The following is a 23,353-nucleotide window of genomic DNA, read 5'->3' as shown; positions in this document are numbered from 1 at the left end:
ATACACTAATTCAAGACTGACAGCAAGGTTGGTTGGCTTCGATCACAGAGCGCTGATCAACCCATTAGTGGACTTGCACCAAGAAGACCACCTAAAGTTTAGGAAGGCTTAGAAAATTCATCTGATCAAGCAAGCCCTCGCAAGTTGAAATGTGCCAAGGGAAACAGGATGTTGACACTGGAAGCCCTTGACCAACACAGGCCACACACAACATTTACAACAGGGGTCTGTCATCTTTGGCTCGCCAAATGTGTTGGCCAACATCTTTAGCCCGGCCTTGCCAGCATAGTCAATGGTGAGGAATCATGGGAGTAGGAGTCCTAACCATATCAGATGTCTTGAGCATCAACTCTCGTCCGGCCTAGCCAGCATAGTCAATGGTGAGGAATCATGGGAGTAGGAGTCCTAACCATCTCAGATGTCTTGAGCAACAACTCTCGTCCGGCCTAGCCAGCATAGTCAATGGTGAGGAATCATGGGAGTAGGAGTCCTAACCATCTCAGATGTCTTGAGCAACAACTCTCGTCCGGCCTAGCCAGCATAGCCAATGGTGAGAAATCATGGGAGTAGGAATCCTAACCATATCAGATGTCTTGAGCAACAACTCTCGTCTGTCCTAGCCAGCATAGTCAATGGTGAGGAATTATGGGAGTAGGAGTCCTAACCATATCAGATGTCTTGAGCAACAACTCTCGTCTGTCCTAGCCAGCATAGTCAATGGTGAGGAATCATGGGAGTAGGAGTCCTAACCATATCAGATGTCTTGAGCAACAACTCTCGTCCGGCCTAGCCAGCATAGCCAATGGTGAGAAATCATGGGAGTAGGAGTCCTAACCATATCAGATGTCTTGAGCAACAACTCTCGTCCGGCCTAGCCAGCATAGCCAATGGTGAGAAATCATGGGAGTAGGAGTCCTAACCATATCAGATGTCTTGAGCAACAACTCTCGTCCGGCCTAGCCAGCATAGCCAATGGTGAGAAATCATGGGAGTAGGAGTCCTAACCATATCAGATGTCTTGAGCAACAACTCTCATCCGGCCTAGCCAGCATAGTCAATGGTGGGGAATCATGGGAGTAGGAGTCCTAACCATCTGGAGAGCCAGAAGTTGCAGACCCCTGCTCCAAATCAACCAGATAGTGGCTATGACTACAAAAAGGGCCAGGAGGAGACATTAGCAGCTATGATCTATTACTGTATTGAAGAAGCGCCATGTGCATACTGTTGATTTTTCATATATTGGATAACAATACAGCACTGCGGAATAAAAATACTTTTGGATAAACATATCTACTTGTCTGGCTTAATCGGACAAGTCATTGACCCTTACCAACCACAAAGCCTCTGCCTGTGGCTCGTGGTACCTTTGTTACGCGGGCCGCTCTACCCACCAAAGTGCTTACCTCAGAACTATGAGCATGGTCAATTTAGCGCGCGTACTCAATTATCGAACATGAATGCCTAGATCCATGGGAAGCAACCTTATTGTAAAGCGATGAAAGCCGCCTCCTCTCTGCTTGTCAACGCTCACTTCGATAGCCAGCATATATTCTGCACTCCCACCACACTCCTCAACACGCTCTGTGCATTGCAAAGCTCCACCGTGTAAAGAATGATGATAACACGGCCACCGGACTTTCCATTTACAAGTTATTGGTATCATTGTTCAACTGAAGGTATCCAAAACTAGAGCTCCCAAAATTCCACAATTTGTTAAGTAGCATGAGTGTAAAAGCGGTGTCGCGCTGACGTAGTTACCTAGTCACCCTAGACTTGCGGCTGGTGTGTCCACACAGGGCCGGCCTTAAGGGTGGCAGCGCCCTGGGCGAAATGGCGCCCCCCCTCGTCCACCGCTCCCCCCTGGTTAACAGGGGGCGGGGCCAGGATGGGCAACTTTTTTTTTTTAACCTCCTCGCTCTGGCGAGGAGGTTAAATAGGTGCCGTTAGCACCCCATTGTCCATGAATGAGCCCGCCATCGCGGGTTCATTCAATGACAATGAGGCGCCTGCCACACCTTCTGCCACCACGCCAGCTCGGGGGAGCGCTTGAAAGACTCCCTGGAGCTGGCGTGGTAGGGGGCTAATGGCGCCTTTTCTTGTGAAAAATGTCCACGGTGGAGGGGTGCATTTAAATGCACCCACCGCCGCAGGCACCTTTTACAGTAAAAGGCCGCCTGCTGCGCCTTGTCCCACAACGCCAGGTCGGGGGAGCCCTTGAAAGACTCCCCCAAGCTGGCGTGGCAGGGGCAAAAGGCACCCTGGGGGGCATGGCACCCCGGGCGGTCGCCCGGCTCGCCCCCCCCCCCCCTAAGGCCGGCACTGTGCCCACGTCTGCTCCATGCCTGCTCTCGGGCTAACGTTTCTTGGTTTTACTGTGTGTGGTAAGCATTTTCTCAGAATGTTTGGCTAATATAATATGGGACTGGGGGGAGAGGGCATCTAAGGAAAACCCATAGATTTCCAAATGATGTATCCTGTTCGTTCCTGGGTTTCACCTGCATTCCACTACCTGGAGCCGTTCCCACTGGTCTGTCTCTGTGCTGCAATGGAAGCCGAAACGCTCTGTTGTTAAAATGGCGGCGCCTTTGCGTCAGCACTCTCTGGTGAGGCCGACTTCAGATCTTTCTTTCTGACTTTCAAGCCCGCATTGAAAGGGATAGCCTTATTAAAGGGGTTCCCCTCGGCCTCCCACGCCGCCGCTGCTCCTCGGATCCCCATATCCGGTTGGCTCCATTCATTCATGGAAGGGATGATTTATAAGCCCCTAGTGGCCCGCTGAAGTGCAGCAGGCTGCCTTAGAAAAACATCTGTCATAATGCACTATGAGCCAGCTGCTTTCACTTCCAGCTGTTCCGCAGACTTGTTCATACACACAAGCTTCCAGCCATGGCCTCTCATCTTCAGCGACATGTCAGCCCTATATGATGTGATTGGCTTAGAATTTGTTGTCCTTTACCGTGTTCTTGAACAATCAGTAAGGAAACAGCAGGCCTCTGTAACAAACTTCCCTGCCTGAGCCTGGGGGCGAACAGTGGGCGAGCCATGGGAGCCAGGTGGCACCACCGACTAAGCGAAGCTGTGCCCGCGGCTGCTGCGGGTGGATCCTGTGGCTCAGCCCCACACCAGTCGTGTGACAGGGGTTTGTCCCATGGAGCCATCTCGTGGTGCTGTCCCTTTAAGGGACCTTTGGAAAGCGCAGATACAGGTGAGGAAATCCACCCTTTCCCCAGGGAGGTAGACCCATTAATGTTTGGGAAGTGCAGATACAGGTGAGGAATATTACCCTTTCTGCAGGCAGCTAGGTAGACCCATAAAATGTGTGTGGGAAGTGCAGATACAGATGAGGAATACCACCCTTTCTGCCTGGAGGTAGACCAATTAATGGTTGGGATGTGCAGATACAGGTGTGGAATACCACCCTTTCAGCAGGGAGGGAGGTAGACACATTAATGTTTGTAAAGTTCAGATACAGGTGAGGAATACCACCCGTTCTGCATGGAGGGAGGTAGACCCATTTATGTTTGGGAAGTGCAGATACAGGTGAGGAATACTACCGTTCTGCAGGGAGGGGGGTAGACCCAGTAATGCAGTGGGAAGGCCACAGTTTAGTATAACAAAACCAATCAGGTTTCAAGCTGTAAAATCCTGCTCGGTAGGTACCCGGGGGTGCTGACAGAACCCTGTATGAGGGCTGGCTAATGCCAGAAACGTGTGAAGGTTTGGAGTGAGCAGAAGTTTGGGGAAGAAGGCTGATGGAAGAACATCAGAGAAGGGGAGGTAGCGGAGCATGAGTGAAATCCATCCTGTGGAATGAGCAAAGTGAGGTAGAGGCGAGGACCAAGGAGGGGGAGGTTAAGGAGGAGGGCGATCTGTGGGTGATGGAGAACAAAGAGAGTAAAGAGAAGGTGACCACCAAGGAGAAGGTGACCACCAAGAAGAAGGTGACCACCAAGGAGAAGGTGACTACCGGGAGAAGGGGCTCACCAAGGAGAAGGTGACCACCTAGGAGAAGGTGACCATCAAGGAGAAAGTGACAACCAGGAAAAGGGGACCAATAAGGAGAAGGTGACCACCAAGGAGAAGGGGACCACCATGAGAAGGTGACCACCAAGGAGAAGGTGACCACCATGAGAAGGTGACTACCAGGAGAAGGGGCTCACCAAGGAGAAGGTGACCACCAAGGAGAAGGTGAAAACCAAGAGAGGGTGACCACCAGGAGACGGGGCTCGCCAAGGAAAAGGAGACCACCAAGGAGAAGGTGACCACCAAGGAGAAGGTGACCACCAAGGAGAAAGTGACAACCAGGAAAAGGGGACCAATAAGGAGAAGGTGACCACCAAGGAGAAGGGGACCACCATGAGAAGGTGACAACCAGGAAAAGGGGACCAATAAGGAGAAGGTGACCACCAAGGAGAAGGGGACCACCATGAGAAGGTGACCACCAAAGAGAAGGTGACCACCGTGAGAAGGTGACCACCAAGGAGAAGGTGACCACCAAGGAGAAGGTGACCACCAGGAAAAGGGGCTCACCAAGGAGAAGGTGACAACCAAGGAGAAGGTGACCACCAAGAAGGCAGAGAACAAGGAACAAGGGGGTGTCGGAGAGCCCCAACGATGAATGGTGGCAGGAGAGAGTACATGGGGCCAGGGGCAATCCTGCAGGAGGTGAAAAGGAGAAAGTAAGCCCAGGAGAGGCTGGAGCCTTCCGAGAGGAAAATCGAGCATGACCAAACTCTGAGAAAAGGTATGTGTAGAGGGGAGGAAGAGCAAGCATATGGCGGAATGTCGAGGAGTGGGTAGAGATGACAAGAAGAGAGTTCAGGAGCAGTCAGAGAAGAAGCAAGGAATTAGTGATTCACTTAGGAATCAGCCTGTCCCGAATTGTTGAGATGCAGAGGAAGGAGAGGTGGTGGAAAGTAGGACATGGTTCCCGAAAGCTAGGAAAGAAGTATCATAATGCCCCCAGCCTCCTGACCAGCTTACATGGCCTAGAGTTTGGTCGAACCTCGATGGCCCAGCGGGGAGGCACTGAGCCAAACCTCCAGCTGCTGCCTAGGCCTAACGTTCGGATACACCCTGCGACCCAAACGAAAAGGTTTCTCAGAAACCAGAAACCCAGAGCAAGAAAAAGCAGACTGAGACCAAGGAAAGCGAGAACCATGAAAGAAGTGCAGGCCACTTGAACCCTCAAACTGGGAGGGACCGGGACAGGTTTGGGCCGAATCCCAGACAGAGACACTTTGTATTACAACAAGAGAACTTTATATTACAGTCAGAGACTTTTTCTTTTTTTTTTTGAAAACACAGTGCAGCCACCCCTTGCTTATGTTACATTGTCTCTACTGAACCTGGAAGGAAGAATCGACAAAATGAATAAAGCCCAGAAGCCATAACCCCAGAGAATTCCCCATAGTGGAAAATCCAGGGGTTGAGAGAAGGGCTGTGGGTATTATCTAATGTATTGGGTTAAGGTGCGGAATACACCAGAATGTGTAATATATAAAAGAGCTTTTCAGAGTGTTCTGTCATTGCCAGGTGCTAGCCATTGCCTTGGATGAAATATGTCAATGCAATGTTTAACAAGCTAAAACCTAAACCTAAAACCATTGACAGCGGTGCCGGTGATTCAGTGGTTCCCATCCCATGGAGTCCAGTAGTGGAGCGTAGCAAGGCAATACCTGGTAAATCATGTCAGTCTATGGGCATATATATGGCAGTGATAACAACGGTTGCTGCATTATGATGGCAATTCTTGACACATACCATTACAAAAGGAAAACAGAATGGCCTTGTTAAGGGCTTTTTTCTTCCTCGCCCCAACATCACACGCAGAGGAAAGCAGCGAGCACTCAACCCACTGAGCTATTTACTGGCCTGCTGTCATTCTCACTGAGATGCGAGCATGTGGCCCTGAAGTGGCAATCCCTATCGGAATTGCACGTTTCTAGACCCTTTTCTTAGCCACAAACTTACAATGACCAGTCTTACTGGGTGTGTCTCTTTGCAAAGCCCCTCTGGTATTCTGATAATGAGGGAGAATGCTACAAAACTGTCAATTACACATTGCTAGGGGAAGCAGTGCTACCACCCGGCTAAGTGGGCACTGGCCCATTCACTTTAGTGTCACAAAGTGTTTTATTTTAGCCCAGGGTTGTCCAACTCCAGGCCACGATGGCAGGAAACGTGCCAGATTTTCAGCATACTCCTGATTAATATTCATGAGATTAATTTGCATACAATGATTCTAAATGTATGTAACTTTCCTCCCACGAATATTAATGATAGTGATCCTGAAAACATGTTAGGATTCTGGCCGTTGAGGCCGGGAGATGAAATTAGCCCAACGTGTTTTCAATAATGAAAGACAAGTTCCCTGAAATAAATCACTTAATTGCTGGTGTTCTTTATTACCAAAGTTTTGATGGCTTCAGTCACCAAAATAAAAATAAAAACTCATGCTGTGGGCTGCATTCATTAATCTATTGAGCAATCTGAAATATTTCAACTTCACCTAACATGGCATCTTTGAAATTATTAATGTTTAGGAACCTGTGTAAGGATGTGCGCGCGCGTGTGTGTGTGCGCACGCACAACACTTCTATGTCTGCATTTCGATTAAGTGCGACTTTTCCTATATCATGTGTGTCACATAATTGCAAATTGTGCAAAGTACTTTCCTGTGCGTGTTTCCAGAATGTTTTAAAAATTAAAAAAAATGTTATGCTGCTTGGAAGTAGATGGAGATGGCTCAGCGAGTTAAGTGCTTGCCGCTAGTAACTGCATTCATCCTACAGTCTGTCGCATGCGCTCAAGCCCAGCAGGGCTGCCTCAGTCGTGTGGCTGATGTTCAGGTTTTTAGTACCATTAAGTTGCATAACAGTAAGACCTGTTATTTTGAAGGCCATAAAATGGAAGAATTATGTTAGCACACACTGTAATGGGAAGACAAGAGAGTTAGTCATACTTGGTACACCCACATTGTTTCTATTAAGATTTATTTTAGATTTTGAGGTAAATTTAGCATGTGGTTTAGTGCTATGCGAATAAATCCGCTTTAACCCCTTAAGTGCTAAGGACGAGTATTCTTGTCCTTTTTGCATAGACTTTATTAAAGCTCAGCAGTTAAACAGACAAGAGGGTCCTCTCTTGACACACTGCAAAGAAGGCCAAAAATGGGATAGAAGTAAATGCAGGTTACTGAGTAAAGTGGATATTGTGAAATCCTGGCTTCTCCACTTGAACAAATTGTGTGATCCAGTGCAACTCACTTTACCTTAAATTAGATTGCCTTCAAGTTATTCAGTTTAGTTTGCACTTCTAACCCCCCAATAATGCATCAGTCTCTCATCGAAACCTACCCAAAATCTGCATCCCCCAAAAGTCTCCCCATAATCGGTCTCACCAGGGCTATTTTTGACATTGATGCCATTGAGACTGTGTTGTGAATCTGCCACTGCTGAGGGGGAATGGCGGCCCAATGCTGAGCCTGGGTGAATGAGGATACAATTGTCATATGATGGCAACACCTGGGTGTGCGAGGCTGTATCTTGCATGTGGTGACTATACCGGGCATATCAGTCATGGAATAGGCAGTACTTGGACACGTGAGGCTGTTCCTTGCATTTGATAACTTTCTTGGCATATGAGGCAAGTGACCAGGTAAAGAGTTAAGAACAGAGAAACTTCAGAAGCACATTCAATTAGAAAAGATACGTTTTCAGAGCTTTCCGGGAAGTTAGATGATCATTTATCACCCGTAGCTGCACAGGGAGGGAGTTCCACATGGCGGGTGCTAAAGTCGAGAAAGCTCGACCTCCTGATCTTGGAAGATGAAACCGTGGAATGATCAAAAGATTCTGAGAGGCTGACCTCAAATTCTTTGTGGCAACATGGGGGATCAGCTTGATTTGAAGAGATTCTGCAAGGACACAGTGGTAGGCACGGTGACCGGTGCAGAGAGTCTTACATTTGACACGACCACTAAGAGGCAGCCAATGTAGCTGCCGAAGAAGATCTTGAGCGCGGGCCTATCTATGATATGATAGGATAGGTTATTTATAACGCGCTTAATACCCAGAGGTTTCTAAGCGCGGACCAGAGGATCGAACCTGTGGTGCTCCGTGTTGTCTCGCTACCAAGGGGAGCACGTGCCTGTGAGCTATCCTCCCGAGACTATACGTTTAAGTGCTCTTAATTGTATCAGGCAAGAAAGGTTACGAAAATCTTTCTTCAGATATTACAAAAGGAGGGCCTATACACGCATTAAAAGCCCAGCTGGTCCCTCCGATGTCAGCAGTGAGCTTTTCTGCGCCTAATATGGGCCGTGACCTTTTTATCCTGAGTTGATTAGATTTTTCGGCAAGTAGTAGCTGAGCAATAGGTGTCCCTTTACCCGTCATGCCCAGGATCATCTTGGCCAACTGTTCACCCAATAGGCAATAAACTGGCTCCAACAGGACTTTCAACATCCCCGCCGTATTAGACCTAAGTGCTAGGCCAAAATCCGGGCAACCGCAGAGGATATGGAGCAGGGCGTCCCTGTGCCAAAGTTTCTGCAGCACTGGCTCAAGATACCTGGCTCAAGTGAAGTCAGCTGGCATTTGATACCATCATGCTGTAATTTCCTCCTGGGTTTAGGCTCAGGGTGCACAGAAATATGTACTCCTCATGTGTTTGTGTGCTCCTACCCTTTCACTTTTTCAGCTTCTCCCTAACTCCTTCTCCCACCCCCTGCAGTGTGAGCGGCATTCTGGGGGACAAAGCTTGTTCCTTATCTCGCAGAGCTGTTTGGAGATCAGGCCCTTAGCAATTGCGGATAGTTGAAAGGCGCTTTCCCGGGACATAGGGGGCCTTGACAATGGCTCCGTAAGTGTCGGATTAAGGCACCCGAATTGAGCCTCCTCCCTCAATCCAAAATCTACCTTGCATCCTACAGTAAGAAGTAAGGAATCAGCAAAGGACCAATTTTATCAAAGAAAGGGGCATGCAGCATACAAATGAGATTCGAAGAAGGCGGGAACGGTCGGGTTCGTAATGTCTGATTCAAAGAAAATATGAAAGGGAAGAACCATCAATCGGTTCAAAAGGTGGCCATTTTGTGACAGGTATTTCGCAGTACACTCACGTGGAATGGCGTCTGTAGTTGAGAATTGTTCTCGGCCTGGAAAGGATGTATTTAAAATGATTTGTGTGTTACTAGCATATTCAGAATGAGTGTTCTCTCGGCATTCTTGTGAACTTTATAACACTGTCATCACACATGTTTCTTTCTTTTATTATTCTGTTGGTTTCAGCTCAAGCGGCTTGTAAACCACTTGGCTATTGTTTTGTCGCTCTTTCCTTGAAAACAGAAAGCACTGCTAGAAATCGTGAGACATGAGTGAACTTATAAGGTGGGATGTTGACATTGTGTTCACAATTATTGCATGATGGGTGCGTGCCTTGGGGTCAGCAACCTTTGCCGCGCCAGATGTTTTGGACTACAACTCCCGCCAGCGCCAGCGAGCACAGTGAAAATAAAAGCAGGACGATCAAATTGTACTTTTTGAAAGGGATTTTTTTTATTGATAATAATAATAATGATAGTTAAGATAAAATGAATGATGCTGATTATCAAAAAAAGGGTTCAAATTCATAGCAGCTAACTGGTATTGGGGTGCTGGTGCCAGGTTCTCTGAGTTTATTGAGTTACTAACATTAGGCAGAGCAGCCCCTGGTGACTATTAGTGCCTATGATCCCAAACGGGGAGTCTCCCAGGGGGCTTCATGCCAGTGCAAGGGGATTCTCCCACATTCAGGTAAAGAACAAAGAAAGAGGACTATGTAACCCTCTCTGCTTCTTCCGGGCCTTCATTCTTCCACCGAAATGGTTTAAAGATGGAAAAAAGACCTGTTAGGCCTGTGCAGATCGAAGGAGTAAGTGCTATAAGAGTGCATAAGTGGGGCCCCCAGTGAAGTGGCTGTATTTCTGATTTGTGGGGGGTTCTATGAAGGGCGTCTGTTTGCCCATTGGCTTCTTGGTGCTGTAGAGAAAAGTGGGCATGCTGCCAGTAAATTAGATTATTCTTGAAAGAGCCAGGTCCTTGGCTTCCTCATAAGGACTGTGGTACATGTGGACTTTTACCTTCGGAAATTATGGAATTTCCGCCTGGGAGGTCATAATAAAGTTGTGCCTTTTTTAACTCCTTCATCTCCACTTTGCCCTTATTGGACGATTCAGAGGACTGGAGACCAGGAAACCTCCCCACACAGAACATGTTCGTGGGATGTGCAGAAAGAGAGATGAGTTTTACGCCCCTCCTGGAGTTGAGAACAGTGGTGTCTTTTCCCAAATCCAATGGGGAGGGAGGGGTGATCCAAAGATTCTCCCTTCTGAGCACTCCCCTGCAAATCTGAGGCCTCTATATGGGGCAGGAGTCAATTGGAGCGAAGAGGCTTGACTCAAAGGACACCTTGGAGAATAATGAGACACCATTTTAGTTTTATCCCTGGGGGCAGCTAATGATTTGTTTTAAGTATTTTAAATGCCACCTATTTATAAAATACTACCTAATAATGAGATGGAATTGCATGGGATAAGTAATTCATGGGGTAAATAACCACATGTAACCCATGCTGTACTTTCTATGTATCCCATGTTGAAAATATGCCATGCAATTACATCTCATAATTAACATAATTAGGGGGTATTTTAAAAACAAGTGCCTTGTAAAACACCTCATGTTTTATCGTTACCACTATACTCATAGCGAGGCCCAAAGCACAGTGTTTCGCCCAATCCTCTCTTCACTCGTCGGCCGGGGGTCTTCTCGCAATAAGGCGAGCTTGTGGCCCTTCCGGGCTAGTTCAAGGATGTATTGCTATATATGTAACCAAACTACCTGTACCGAGTTACTTTTGCTGGGCCGCATTCCTGTAACCCTGAATTAAGCCTTCTTACCCTCTGATTATAGCACCTTGATGCCTGTGGGCTGTAGTGCGCTCTACAAATTAAAATTAAAAAAAGGGCCCCCTCTGTCACTGGGGTGGGCAAGATACGTTTTGTTTACACTGAACTATATTTCTCAGCACATGTTTGGGCAGCATTTTGATTCCCGCTCTCTGCAGCACTGAAGATCAAATGGTATGAGTTTGGTAGGCGTGCATTGAGTGGCAGGCTGTACATGGTGGTGGCGGCCAACCGCTTTCTGCGCTCTGGCCCTCAATAAGGGGAGCTGGTCATTACCACCCATTAGGGCTCGCCCGTACAGGCATTATTGATATTAACAGCCTGACAAAAGGCTGGGCGTTAATGATACTTCTTTTGGAAAACAAGGAAGGCACAACAAGCGCAAAGCTTTTTTTCTCAACATGAAAAGACTACAATCAAAACAGGTGGCACTTAAATTGGGAAGCAAGTTTTCAGAAGAGCCCTTTTGGACGACGGTTAAAGGCGGTGGTATTTAATGGGGTTGGGGAGAAGGACAGAGGGGGTGGCAAGAAAGTTGTTTTTTTAAAATATTTTAATTTGGTGAGGTGGCAGAGGAGATGTGGGAAGAAAGGAAGTGGGATGTGTAAGGCCGTCCAGCCAATAGCCTGCTGCGAACACAGGCATACACCGTGCAGCCCGTGTTCCGAGGAACCCGCTTGGTTGATCCGCCAACATCTGATTGCTACTGAGTGACACCGCCTTAGGAACACTTCAGGCCAACTCTCAGAAGGCGAACATCCACTCACCACAAACAGAAAAAACCTCTCAGCTTCTGCTGCCCATGACACTGATGTTGGAGTCTTAGGAGACACGCCAGTGGATGGAACGTATACTGAGATCTACGCGCCTTCTTCTGAGCAGAGTTAACGAAGAGCTGGAAGCGTGCTCTGCCCCTGGGTTCAAGGTTGCTTGACTACATGGAACCCATCAATTTCGTCACCCTGAAGTTGGCACCAATGAGGGACATGCTTTCAGAAAGTCAGTCGTTAAATCAGTATTTGGAGCGCACTACACAGTGAACGTACGACCGCACGCTTGAGCACGTAACATCTGGACTCTGTGATTTGCACTGCCTTTGTGAAAGATTCAGGATACAGGCCAATATAGCCTTGAAAGCTCACAAAGCACTACATGACTTCAATCTGCTTACCTGCAGGACTGATCAGCTCTAAGGCCTAACTGCCAAGAGTCCTCGACATCCGAGCAACTACTCAGGTGGACCATGGACCTTCCCGCTGATGTTGGGTGTCATCGGAAGGCAGGGCCAGGGATGTGCAGCTCATTGCCCATGGGGACTAGCTGCACCTCTAATTTGGAATGGTTCTGCTTTCTCTGCTAGACGCTCTCCTTTCCTTCGCCTGAACTTTCCTTTTACAATCACCCTTCTTTTAGTGCACAATAGTGTGCATCATGTTGTCCAGAGACTTTATAATTTTGTGGAGAAAGGGGGTACAACTGGTCGCATTAAAAATAAAAAGTCTGTGATGTTGTCAATGGAGATACACTTTTAAAATACTGTTTTTTTTTCTTTTTGCTTTGTATTTTTTTTTTTAATCTAGGACCATGGGCAAGTGAAGAGCTCAAACTAAATACTCATGGCATGGCAGTTGTTGCACGTTCTACCCGCTCTATGGGTTCATCGGTTAGTGGTGCCATGGTGGCACATAGGGGTGTTTTTTGGCACCTTTTTTAGAAACTTCTTGATGGAAGGAGAGACATTGTGGAAATTTGAAGAAGGACTCATGTGATAAATCTTGGGTTCAAACTAAGGCTAGTTGAAGGCTAGTTTAGAACAACACACAGTCGGACGTGGATAGGCCCTAAGCCGTTTTCCTACACTAATCGTAGTCCTACGATAAGTGTCGTGGGCGTGCACGATTTACGCGCAATCGCGCACGGCCCCTTTTCACACGCAGATGATTCCTTGCGAAATGCTGCGGATACTTACATAAATGAGCCCGGAGAAGTATCGCTCCCTTAGATTGTGCAGCACTGACGCTTCGTTGAGGCACGTCAGCTCGGCCATGTCCTCCACCTTGGAGAACTTGGGGGGGTTCATCTTCTGGATGTCGTCCTTCCCAACGGTGATCTTCTTCCCACTGTCCACCAGCTCCACCAGCACCTCGTCTCCCTTCTCCTCCTTGATGCTCGCAGCCTCGAACCCCTGTTTCTCGGACGGGACCCATACTAGTTTCTTAGCTGACCAGTCAGCCTGGGCCACTGGGCTGTTAATAAAGTTTTTGTCCACAAAGAGGAACTTTTCGTCGTCGCTGAGTGGTTTCTGTGACATTTTGGTTTAGTAGTTGCCTGTTGAGATAAAAAAAATAATTTGTTATTGTTCAGCCATATATAGATGTCACGAAGACAAAACTATACTTTTAAAAAACACACAGTTAATCATCTCAAACAGGACATGAGCACTTTACACCACGGTTCTCCAACTCCCGTGTCTGAGACCCCCAAAGATTCAGGGCCCGATTCGTGGATCTTTTAGCGCGATGCAAAGTGACTCTGCACTGGAGCTAAGTGAATTTGCACTGCCAACAAACACCCTGAATCACAGAGCGGTGCAAAGTGTTTTTGTGCAAAAGTGGTCAAAAGTCACTTTGCACTACAAAAACACACTTTGCAGTTTTCTGTGAATCCGGGTGTTTGTTGGCAGTGTAAAGTCACTTAGCTCCAGTACAGAGTCACTTTGCACCGCGCCAGAGGCGTTGCTAGGGGGGGCAAGGGGGCTATAGCCCCTGGTCTTTTGGTTGTAGCCCCGGATAGAATTTCAGGAGCTACAACCAAAAGGCTGGCTAGCCCCCAGTCCCAACAGTTCCGACATCAGCATAGCCCCGGGTCTTTTCCAGACCTAGCAACACCCCTGCTGCGCTAAAAATTCCATGAATCGGGCCCTCAGGGTTTTCAGGCTAACTACTTGATCATGTCAATAATCCCTCCTGTATTCAAATTAATTTTGTCTGTGTCCCCTAAAAGGACTGGAACTGGTTCCTGAGGATTGAAGAGGGTTGCGCATGGGCTAGAATAGCGCTTAAAACAGGATGCAGACGTTCCACTCTGGTAGGCACTGCACGAAAGGTGATTAAAGCCAAGAGGGTTCATGCAATGCAAGTACTTGAAGTTACTCGTGTCTGTTGTGTAGGGAAATGTGCCTTCCACTGGGAAAACAGTGTGGTAGTGCTCAGGCTCGGACTGGCCTATAGGGCAATGTCTGAACCAAAAAAGCTAAATGCTAGTGCGGGACAGTTTTTTGGGTCAAAGTGGGCCACATTGTTGGCCCATGTGGGCCAGTTTGATACGTTTATTCACAATGCGGCTAGTAGTTTTGACCAGTGTTACTGAATAAATATTCTTTAAAATGCACAAGTTGCATCACATTTGATCGAAAACCTCCCCCTTGGCTTCTACTCACACAGTCAGTCCCAAAAGGAATGAATTGCCATTTGCAACCTAGGGCCTGGCTGAAACAATGTTATGCCCCAGTCTGACCCTGGTAGTGCTCATCTTGTGTTGGTCCGTCAGTGCCCTGTGTGCTCGGTTGGGTGCGCATCTACCGCACACCGGGCGTGATACCACCAGCTGTGCATTGCTGACCTGCTAAAATGGCCTCCCAATGGAGGGGAAGGGAATCAAACCCTGGAGTACTTTGTTTGAAAGTGTTCACTGTTTTGTTGAACTGAAACTAGATACATTTACCTTATGCACTGTGGTTATTATATATGTTAGTGTGAGGGTCATTTTCAGTGACACTGGTCAAAACTACCACTAGCTGCATAGTGAAGTAACTCATGAAACTGGGCCACAGTGGCCAAAAAAGTGGGCCACTTTGACCCCAAAAAATGGCCTACACCAGCATATTGTGTTTTTGGTTCAACCATGGGCCTATTGCCCTAAAGGCCAGTCCGAGCCTGCCGACATCCCCTTAGCAACCCAGCCTCACAATTTGGAGAGCACTGCTGTAGGGTGATCAGGGGGAGAGGGACGTAGTCAGACGTCAGTCTACGCCGGGCTTGGTGCGTCCTCTGGGGCTATGGGGGGCGCCGGTCTGAAACATTTGAAAGCGGCCTGTTCTTTGAACTTGGTAGAGACGCCAGTTGTCAGCCCACCCGCATCGTTATGCGTGGGCCGGCCGCCGTTGCGGCCGTTACGTTAAGACGTCCAGGACGTGAAGTCGGGGGAAGGGGAGGGGCGGGGAGGGAGTTCGGCAGTTGCCGCTTTCACTGGAATAAAGAAGGTTCTCTGTTACCCCGGCTCCCGCGTATCATTCGCCGCGAGGCGCGCGCGCGAGGTGCGCACCTGATGTCCGTGGCCGCGTATGGGCCCGACAATGGCGACGAGGTAACACGCCCCACGTGTGCCGTAGGGAGGCCCGCAATCGTGCGGCTCGGCGCGTCGGCGCACCTCCACGACAGCTGGTAGCTGCAAATCGCCGACAGCGGCGCTGGACCACACGCACAGACGCCCCCACGACCACAGCAGGGGTGCTGCTGAACCGGCAGACACTGCCCCACGGCCGCAAACTCTGCCCCACTGTCACGGCAGGGTCACGGGAACGGCTACCATAGCACCACAGCCTCATCAAGGGCAGGACCGGCAGGCACAGCTCCACAGCCACCAAAGAGGCGCTGGCACACCCCACCGATAAAGGCGCACCGGTCGGCGGCAAGCGGGTAAGATGTCGGACACGGCTAGCACGCCCGCCTCTTCCACGGGAGGTGCAAGCACCGCAGCGGCCGCGCCAGGGAGTGGCGACAATCAGCCCCCTCACACTGAAGCAGCGCAGGTGATTCACATGCCAAACCCCTTTGAAATCAGAGACACCTCGAACCTGGGGCCCCGCTGGACGATATGGCTCAGGGACTTCAAATTTTACACGGGGGCGATAGGACTTACCGATGACGCAAGACTAAAGAACACCCTCTTCATGGCGGTTGGGCCTGCAGTGAGAGACATAGCCGGAGAGCTACTCGACGTCGACACAGTAACCTATTGTCAACTCCACACCAAACTATCCGAATACTTCGCCCCACACACAAACGTCGACTACGAACGCCATGTATTTCACACAACCAGGCAGTAAAAGGGCGAATCCATCGACAATTTCGTGATGCGCCTGCGCATAAAACTAAAACACTGCGAATTCCATAGGTATTCAAACGAAGAAGCCCTCAGATCGCAAGTGATCGCAGGCTGCATCTCGCAACCTTTCCGCAAACAGCTCCTGCAAAAACAAAGGTCACTTGAAGAGATCCTAGCACTGGCTCGCATGGAGGCCGCCGTGGACTCACAACTAGACAACCTGGGGAAAGTCTCCATACAACAGCTAGGGGAACCCGCAGAATCCGTCAACAAACTATACACAAGCCCCAGCCAGAGCGGGAGACGCACAGAGGCCACCTGCTACAAGTGTGGGTATGAATATCCGCACGTCGGGGACTGCCCGGCCCTAGGACAACAGTGTGCGGCATGTGGTGGCATGGACCACTTGAGGGCCACGTGCAAGAACGCCCCCATGACTGCACTGGGGAGACCCCGAACTCTAGACAGACGCCGTTACAGCCGGCAAAGCCCGCCCAAACCCAGAGGAGAGAGCGACAGGAAGCCGACAAAAAGAGAGGACAGCAGCAGATCCGGCCACTACTCTAGGGACGACAGGCACTCATCAGAGGACACGCGTCGCTCCCACAGAAGACGATACGTCCGATACATTGAAACACGATCCCCCACCAGCAGCGACACTCCGTCATCAGGGGATGACCAAAGAAAAAAGGGCTATGTATGGGCTGTCAAGACTAATACGTCAGCCACACAGCACAGTCCCATACTCACTTTGACTGTAAATAACACGCCGGTGAAATTCCTTATAGACACCGGGGCCACGGTGAATATCATAAATGAACAAACCTATGAAGCACTAACTCCACCTCCAAAAATCAAGAAGGCTGAAATAGACATTTATCCATATGGATCCACGACGTCCCTACCGTGCAAGGGCACCATAACAGCGTGGTGCTCTCACAAGCAGCACTCCGCGAGAATCCCACTGCACATCCTCAAAACGGAAGCAGACAGTGGCTGCATCCTAAGCTTCCGGACAGCGGTGGAGATGGGCCTAGTACACATCCTCTATCAGTTGATGGCCCACAAGTACTTTGCCAAGCCGGATATAATTGAACAGACATTCCCTAAACTATTTCACGGCCTAGGAAAACTAAAACACCGGAAAGTACACTTGCACATAGACCCACTCGTCAAACCAGTAGCCCAACACTACCGTGGCATTCCATTCAACATCCAAAGACAAGTGGAAGAAGAACTGGACAAACTGATCAAGATGGACGTTATTGAACCAGTGGCGGGGCCCACCCCCTGGGTCTCACCCATTGTCCCAGTCCCCAAAAAGTCGCCGGACGGGTCCATCCGCTTGTGCGTCGACATGCGACGAGCCAATACCGCCATCGAGAGAGAGAGGCACCAGGCGCCCAGGATCACTGACATGATCCACCTTCTACACGGATCAAGAGTCTTTTCAAAACTGGACCTAACCAAAGGATATCACCAGATCGAAATCGCAGCCGAATCCAGATACATCACCACGTTCGTCACCCACCTGGGATTATTTCAGTACAAACGACTCAGCTTCAGTATCTCGTCGGCGGCCGAGATCTTCCAGGAAGAGATCCACAAAGTAATTCGACACATACCAAACTGTCTGAACTATTCAGATGACGTCCTGGTATATGGCAAAACGCAAGAAGAACACGACAGGGCGCTACACAAAGTATGTCAAGCAATGGAAGAGGCCGGCCTCACGCTAAACAAGGCAAAGTGCGAATTCTCCAAGGGGTCGCTGAGGTTCTTCGGTCACATCTTCTCGGAGAAAGGCATGAGGCCGGACCCGGAAAAAGTTGAAGCGCTAAACTCCGCCACCCCCCCCACAAACACCACGGACCTACGCTCATTCTTGGGCCTAGCCAACTATTGTTCTAGATATCTGAAGGACTATGCAACGGTCAGCAACCCCCTTCGACTGCTCACGCGAAAGGACACGCCGTTCGTATGGTCAAAGGAGTGTCAAGAGGCGTTCGAAGCCATCAGGAGCGCCATTTCACAGGCAGAAGACATGGCGTATTACGACGCTCGGCGTGACACCGAAGTGATTGTAGACGCCAGCCCGGTAGGCCTCGGTGCCATCCTGACACAAAAAGATCCGGAGGACTCGCAAAAAGCTCACATAGTCGCATACGCCAGCAGGAGCCTGACGACCACAGAACAGGCATACTCCCAGGCGGAAAAGGAAAGCCTGGCGGTAGTATGGGCCTGCGAATATTTTCACCTGTTTCTCTTTGGCAAGAGATTCACAATAGTCACGGATCACCAGGCCCTCCTGACCATCTACGGAAATCCCAAAGCCGTCATGCCACCAAGGATAGCCAGATGGGGTCTGAGGCTACAAGACTACCAATTCACGGTCAAGTACCAGCCCGGAAAGGAGGACAATCCCGCCGACTATCTCTCTCGTCACCCCACGGCATCCACGGCATCTCAACCCTCTATCGCAGATGCTTACATCAACTATGTCATTCACCACCTACAGCCGCTACCCATAGGATGGGCAGAGATAACAGCGCAGTCGGAAGCCGACCCCGCATTACGCATCGTCAGACATTGCCTTCTAACGGACAAAAGGACCCTCATGAGACAGCAAGCGAAGACAGAAACAGACGCAGTCAAGGAAGAAGTCAAGGGACTACATCTAGTCCGGGACGAATTGACAGTGGTGGAAGGCATGGTACTGTTAAAAGGGTGCAAGGTCGTCATTCCGAGAGCACTCCGAGAAAGGACGATACACCTGGCCCATGAAGGACATTGCGGGATAGCAGCCACGAAGCGGCTTCTCCGACAGAAGGTGTGGTTCCCGCAGTTCGACAACCTAGTAGAAACAATCATAGGAGGATGCCACATATGTGCACAGGTAGCTCCGCCGCCACACCCATATCCGCTACAAATGTCACCGCTGCCCACTAAAGTATGGGAGGAACTAGCTGTGGACCTGTTCGGACCATTGAATGACGGAACTCACGTCGTGGTACTCATGGATGAACACTCGAGATACCCTGACGCCCAGCTCGTGGACAGCAGTGCAACATCGAGCGTCATCCCCGCCCTCGACCGGATGCTGTCAGCATACGGAATCCCCAAAGTGATAAAATCAGACAATGGCCCCACCTTCATAAGCCACGAGTTCCAGAAGTTTGCACGATACATGGGATTCCAACACCAAAAGATAACTCCCCGATGGCCTCAGGCAAATGGCATGGTCGAAAGATTCATGACCAACATCAAAAGAACACTACAGATTGCTCACATCCAAAACAAACCGTTCGAGCAGGCCCTCAATCAACTGCTCAGGGAGTATCGTCACACCCCACACAGCACCACAGGCATATGCCCGGCAGACCTGCTATTCCGGAGGCCAATCACCACAAGGCTACCAGAGGACCCAAGACCCAAGGGCACGACAAGCCTCGAACACAAGGCAAGAGTCAACGACGAGAGGAACAAGGCGCAAATGATGGAAGCAACGGACAGAAAGAGAAGGGCGAGAGAAAATCCGATGCAGACAGGCGATGAGGTATGGGTCAGACAACCCAAACACAGGAAGGAAGAAGCGACATTCGCACCTGAACCCCTCATCACCACCCATAAGAAAGGAACAATGGTCACAGCACAAAGAAGTGACTGCACGTCCATCACCCGAAACAGCTCGCAATTCAAGCGGGTAAAACCCCACCATGGAGAGCGGTGGGAATGGGACAGAGACAGTGACGGAGATGGCCTCTCAGAGGAACCCTACCAGGGAGACGCCGAGGAATCAGAGACAGAAAAGGACGGCGCAACCCCGGCCAGAGACTGCTCGACACCGTGCGGGGCACGGCGCCCCCAGAGGAGTTGCATCAAGCCGCTCCGCCTGATAGAAGAAATGGGGTAAGGAGAGGGGAGCACCCCTCAGGTTAAAAAGCGGGGAGATGTCAGCCCACCCGCATCGTTATGCGTGGGCCGGCCGCCGTTGCGGACGTTACGTTAAGACGTCCAGGACGTGACGTCGGGGGAAGGGGAGGGGCGGGGAGGGAGTTCGGCAGTTGCCGCTTTCCCTGGAATAAAGAAGGTTCTCTGTTACCCCGGCTCCCGCGTATCATTCGCCGCGAGGCGCGCGCACGAGGTGCGCACCTGATGTCCGTGGCCGCGTATAGGCCCGACACCAGTGTGCCTGTACATCTCCCGATTTCAATGTGGGCAGGTCCATCTGGGGCAAAACAGGGTCCGTTGTGAAACCCGCTCGTCGTAGCTGTAACCCCTGGCCGATTCCCCTACGTCCCCAGCTAGGCTCACTGTAGAAATACTAAATAGCCCGTGAGCGGCCGGAAGTCGCTCCCGCCCTCACGTGACTGTAGCTCAGTGACGCACCTGCGAATGGCGCTCACGGCACTCACCAACAAATGCGCGCAAAGAAATGAGGCGTCCGCGTAGAATACAGGAAGGAAACCGCCACGGCAACATAGCAGCATGCTGTGGTCTGGTGTCCAGGCCCTGGTTTAATACATGTCGCTTTAAATTAGCCAGCAGTTTGGTAGGGCGGCGGGGGGTACACATCTGGTGTATACTTTACAAGTCGGAATCAGGAATCAGCAACAACCTTCCAAACTATTCGGACTACGACCCCCCCCCCCCCCCCCATCGACCCTAGCCAGCACAGTCAATGGTGAGGGGGCATGGGAGTCGTAGTCCAAAACATCTGGACACACCTGGAGTAAGCGATGAAACGTTCCGAATGAAGACCACGCATATTTGGCTCCAAATAGCCCTCATATGTGTAGCCGCGTCAACCCAGGAGGGAAGCAAATGGGGGGCTGCACAACAAGGGGGCGCCGTGAAAGGGCGCACTATTATGGCCTGTAGTTTTCATGGTGAATGCGTCCCCTGCGAGGTTTTATGCTTCCACACGAAGTAACCGCCTCATGATTGAGTTAGTCGGGAGCTGTGGCGCAGTCTTTAGTGTAAAGGCCATATATGGCATATTTCAAGCGATATCACACGTGTAGGCATACCTGCGTGCAATGACGCAGTAAATAAAAGGAGGCCTGAAGGCTTGCACAGGCAACTTAGATGATCGGTTCATACTCTGAGCGCTCAGTGACTTAAGGGGGATGGCTCAGGGCTATGGAAATGTTAAGCGAGTCCGGGTCACCCATGCCCTTCTAACGCCCCATGATCCAGTCCCAGAAATTCCACACAACCAAATGCGCGGCTTTATTGCTTTCGAGGACAAGAGAAGCGGGTGCCTTAATCGGCGCAGCGTCGCTCGCAGCCACATTCTATAAAGTCTTAAATATTAGAAGACAAAAAAATGCAGACATCTGTTCTTGTGTGTAATTCTTAAGATTGCGGCCAGTCAGACTGTTAAAGAGTGTCCCTGCTCTGGGAACTATTATAACTCGAGCATAGAGATAAAGGGCGTAATTCCCGCAAGCGTTTTATATGGCAAAACCCCATTTGGAAAACGCCCTGTGAATTAGGCCCAAGGAGATCTGCCCAGGATCACACAAGCAGCTGAGGGAGGGAAGCCGGGAGTATTCTCTTCAACAAGCAAGGACCCAAGCACCCAGCGGCCCCTTTCTTTAAAAGCACCTGCTCTTCGTGTACTACTCTGAGTGTGCATCGTTCGTCCTCACCGGGACGGCGCACAGTACAAATGGGTGCCTAGACTTGCGGTAGCGCCCCCTTCTAAAGCCACTGGGCTGCAGGCAGTTTCCTAGGCTCGAAACAATGCGAGGAGGACCTGCCCCAGGTTGCCAATAAGTTGCCAGGGCTCCTCCGATGACAGCTACGAGAGATACCATATATGGCCATCTTCTGAATACTGGCTGGTGGAAAAAAAAAGAAAGAACTGCCTAATGATAACAAATGCGACCCACATCCCATATAGGGGATACTATGCCGTTTGAAGGGTGTCATGAAAATCGAGCGTTTACGTTAGATATTGCGGCGCAGGCCTGCAGCTGCGCCGGGAGAGGCGTGCGCGCCATTTCGCGAGTAGCTTGGCCCGCCATCAAACACATTTGAGGAAACAACATCAAAAAAGGGCCGCACACGCCGTGCGCACTTTTCTGTGTGACGGGGGCGTCCATTATCGCATGCAGCGGGTCTCGCGTGAAATATGGAACCTTGTGTGCCAGGGTTTCCCGTCCACTAAACGTATCTGCAAACTTGCCAATTGCTTATCCTGACAGGATTTTTTTCTCCATCTTGTGAGAAACACAAATCTGATCCAATATAAAGAGCTTTCGAGGTAATGTAAAAAAAAAAAAAAACATACAGCAGGTGATGGGATACTCTGCCACAATAACTCGAATACTGCCATCTACTGACAGTATATTGGCCAAATGCTAGCGCGCAAGACACTGGGCACGCCACACGGTTACCATCCCATACTCGGACATGATACTAGCCAGTTTGATTTACTTTTGGCGTGTGCGCTACTGTGTCGCGCAAATTCAAAGAACAGGCCATGACGCCGCCGTTGTAATCTTGGCTCCCCTCCCTCCACCCTCCACACGTGTGATCCTGAGCAAGCAGCTCTATGCGGAAATGTCTTAATGGAACCAAGTGTCCAAGTTACGCGCGTACTTGCATGGATGGTTGGGCACAATGAAGAAAAGCTCGCAAAATACAAGTCACACCATATATATATATAGTGAAAGGTTTCAGTGATGTTAAAGCAGCAGAAGGTTAAGCGCTCAAGTTGCCCCCTAAACACTTGCATTGGCAATCTATGGACGTGTTCCTTATAGAAGGTGACATGGGCATTTAATATCTGCCCATGTCTTCCCCCACCCCCCATTATCCGCCCTTGCAAGCACCCACGAGCAGCCTACAGAGAAAGGCGTGCCCTTAAGTAGCGCAGAGTATGAGGACATGCCGGGGCGCCAGCTCTGCCAACTTCTGCTACTTACCGAAATCCAATCGGGGGAGAAGAGGGTGACTTGGAGAGCCAGGGACCTGTTCTGCTCGCAGCCAGGACAGTCCAAAGCCTCGGTGCGGGCACGGCCCATCTATATAGACTGTGCGGAGCTGCTCTTTGGGAGGGATGGAGATGGCACGAGGGGAAGGAAGGGGGCGGAGCTGTGGAAAACGCCCCCCACTCAGCGGCCGCCGCTTCACCACCTGGGCTCCATCCTCGCCGCTCAGAGGACGGCTTGGACGCGGGAAGGGGCGAGGGGGGGGCACAGGGACCACACCAGCACTGACCGCGGTCTCAGTAATCCCCCCCCCGCCCCCCGTTGGGGATACCCTGGTCCTCAGCAGTGGTGAGGAGGA

At 50.2% G+C, this 23,353-nt stretch overlaps 1 protein-coding gene across 3 annotated transcripts in view; it reads right to left on the bottom strand.

The window, feature by feature from the left end:
• Positions 1-23,144, bottom strand: part of MYH11 (myosin heavy chain 11) — a 222,992-nt gene extending 199,848 nt beyond the window's left edge. For all 3 annotated transcript variants that reach the window (XM_069647117.1, XM_069647118.1, XM_069647119.1), the window contains exons 1-2: positions 22,990-23,144; positions 12,918-13,276 (exon numbers count right to left, since the gene is read on the bottom strand). In XM_069647117.1, coding sequence (XP_069503218.1) covers positions 12,918-13,259 — 342 coding nt within the window. In that variant the 5' untranslated portion in view covers positions 13,260-13,276; positions 22,990-23,144. The remainder of the gene's footprint in view (positions 1-12,917; positions 13,277-22,989) is intronic.
• Between the last annotated feature and the right edge of the window lie 209 nt (positions 23,145-23,353).

This window comes from Ambystoma mexicanum, chromosome 2q (genome assembly GCF_040938575.1).
Source record: "Ambystoma mexicanum isolate Mex_15411 chromosome 2q, UKY_AmexF1_1, whole genome shotgun sequence".
Taxonomy (NCBI): Eukaryota; Metazoa; Chordata; class Amphibia; order Caudata; family Ambystomatidae; genus Ambystoma; species Ambystoma mexicanum.
Note: the sequence above shows the minus strand (reverse complement) of the source record. Positions and strands in the feature narration are given on the sequence as shown.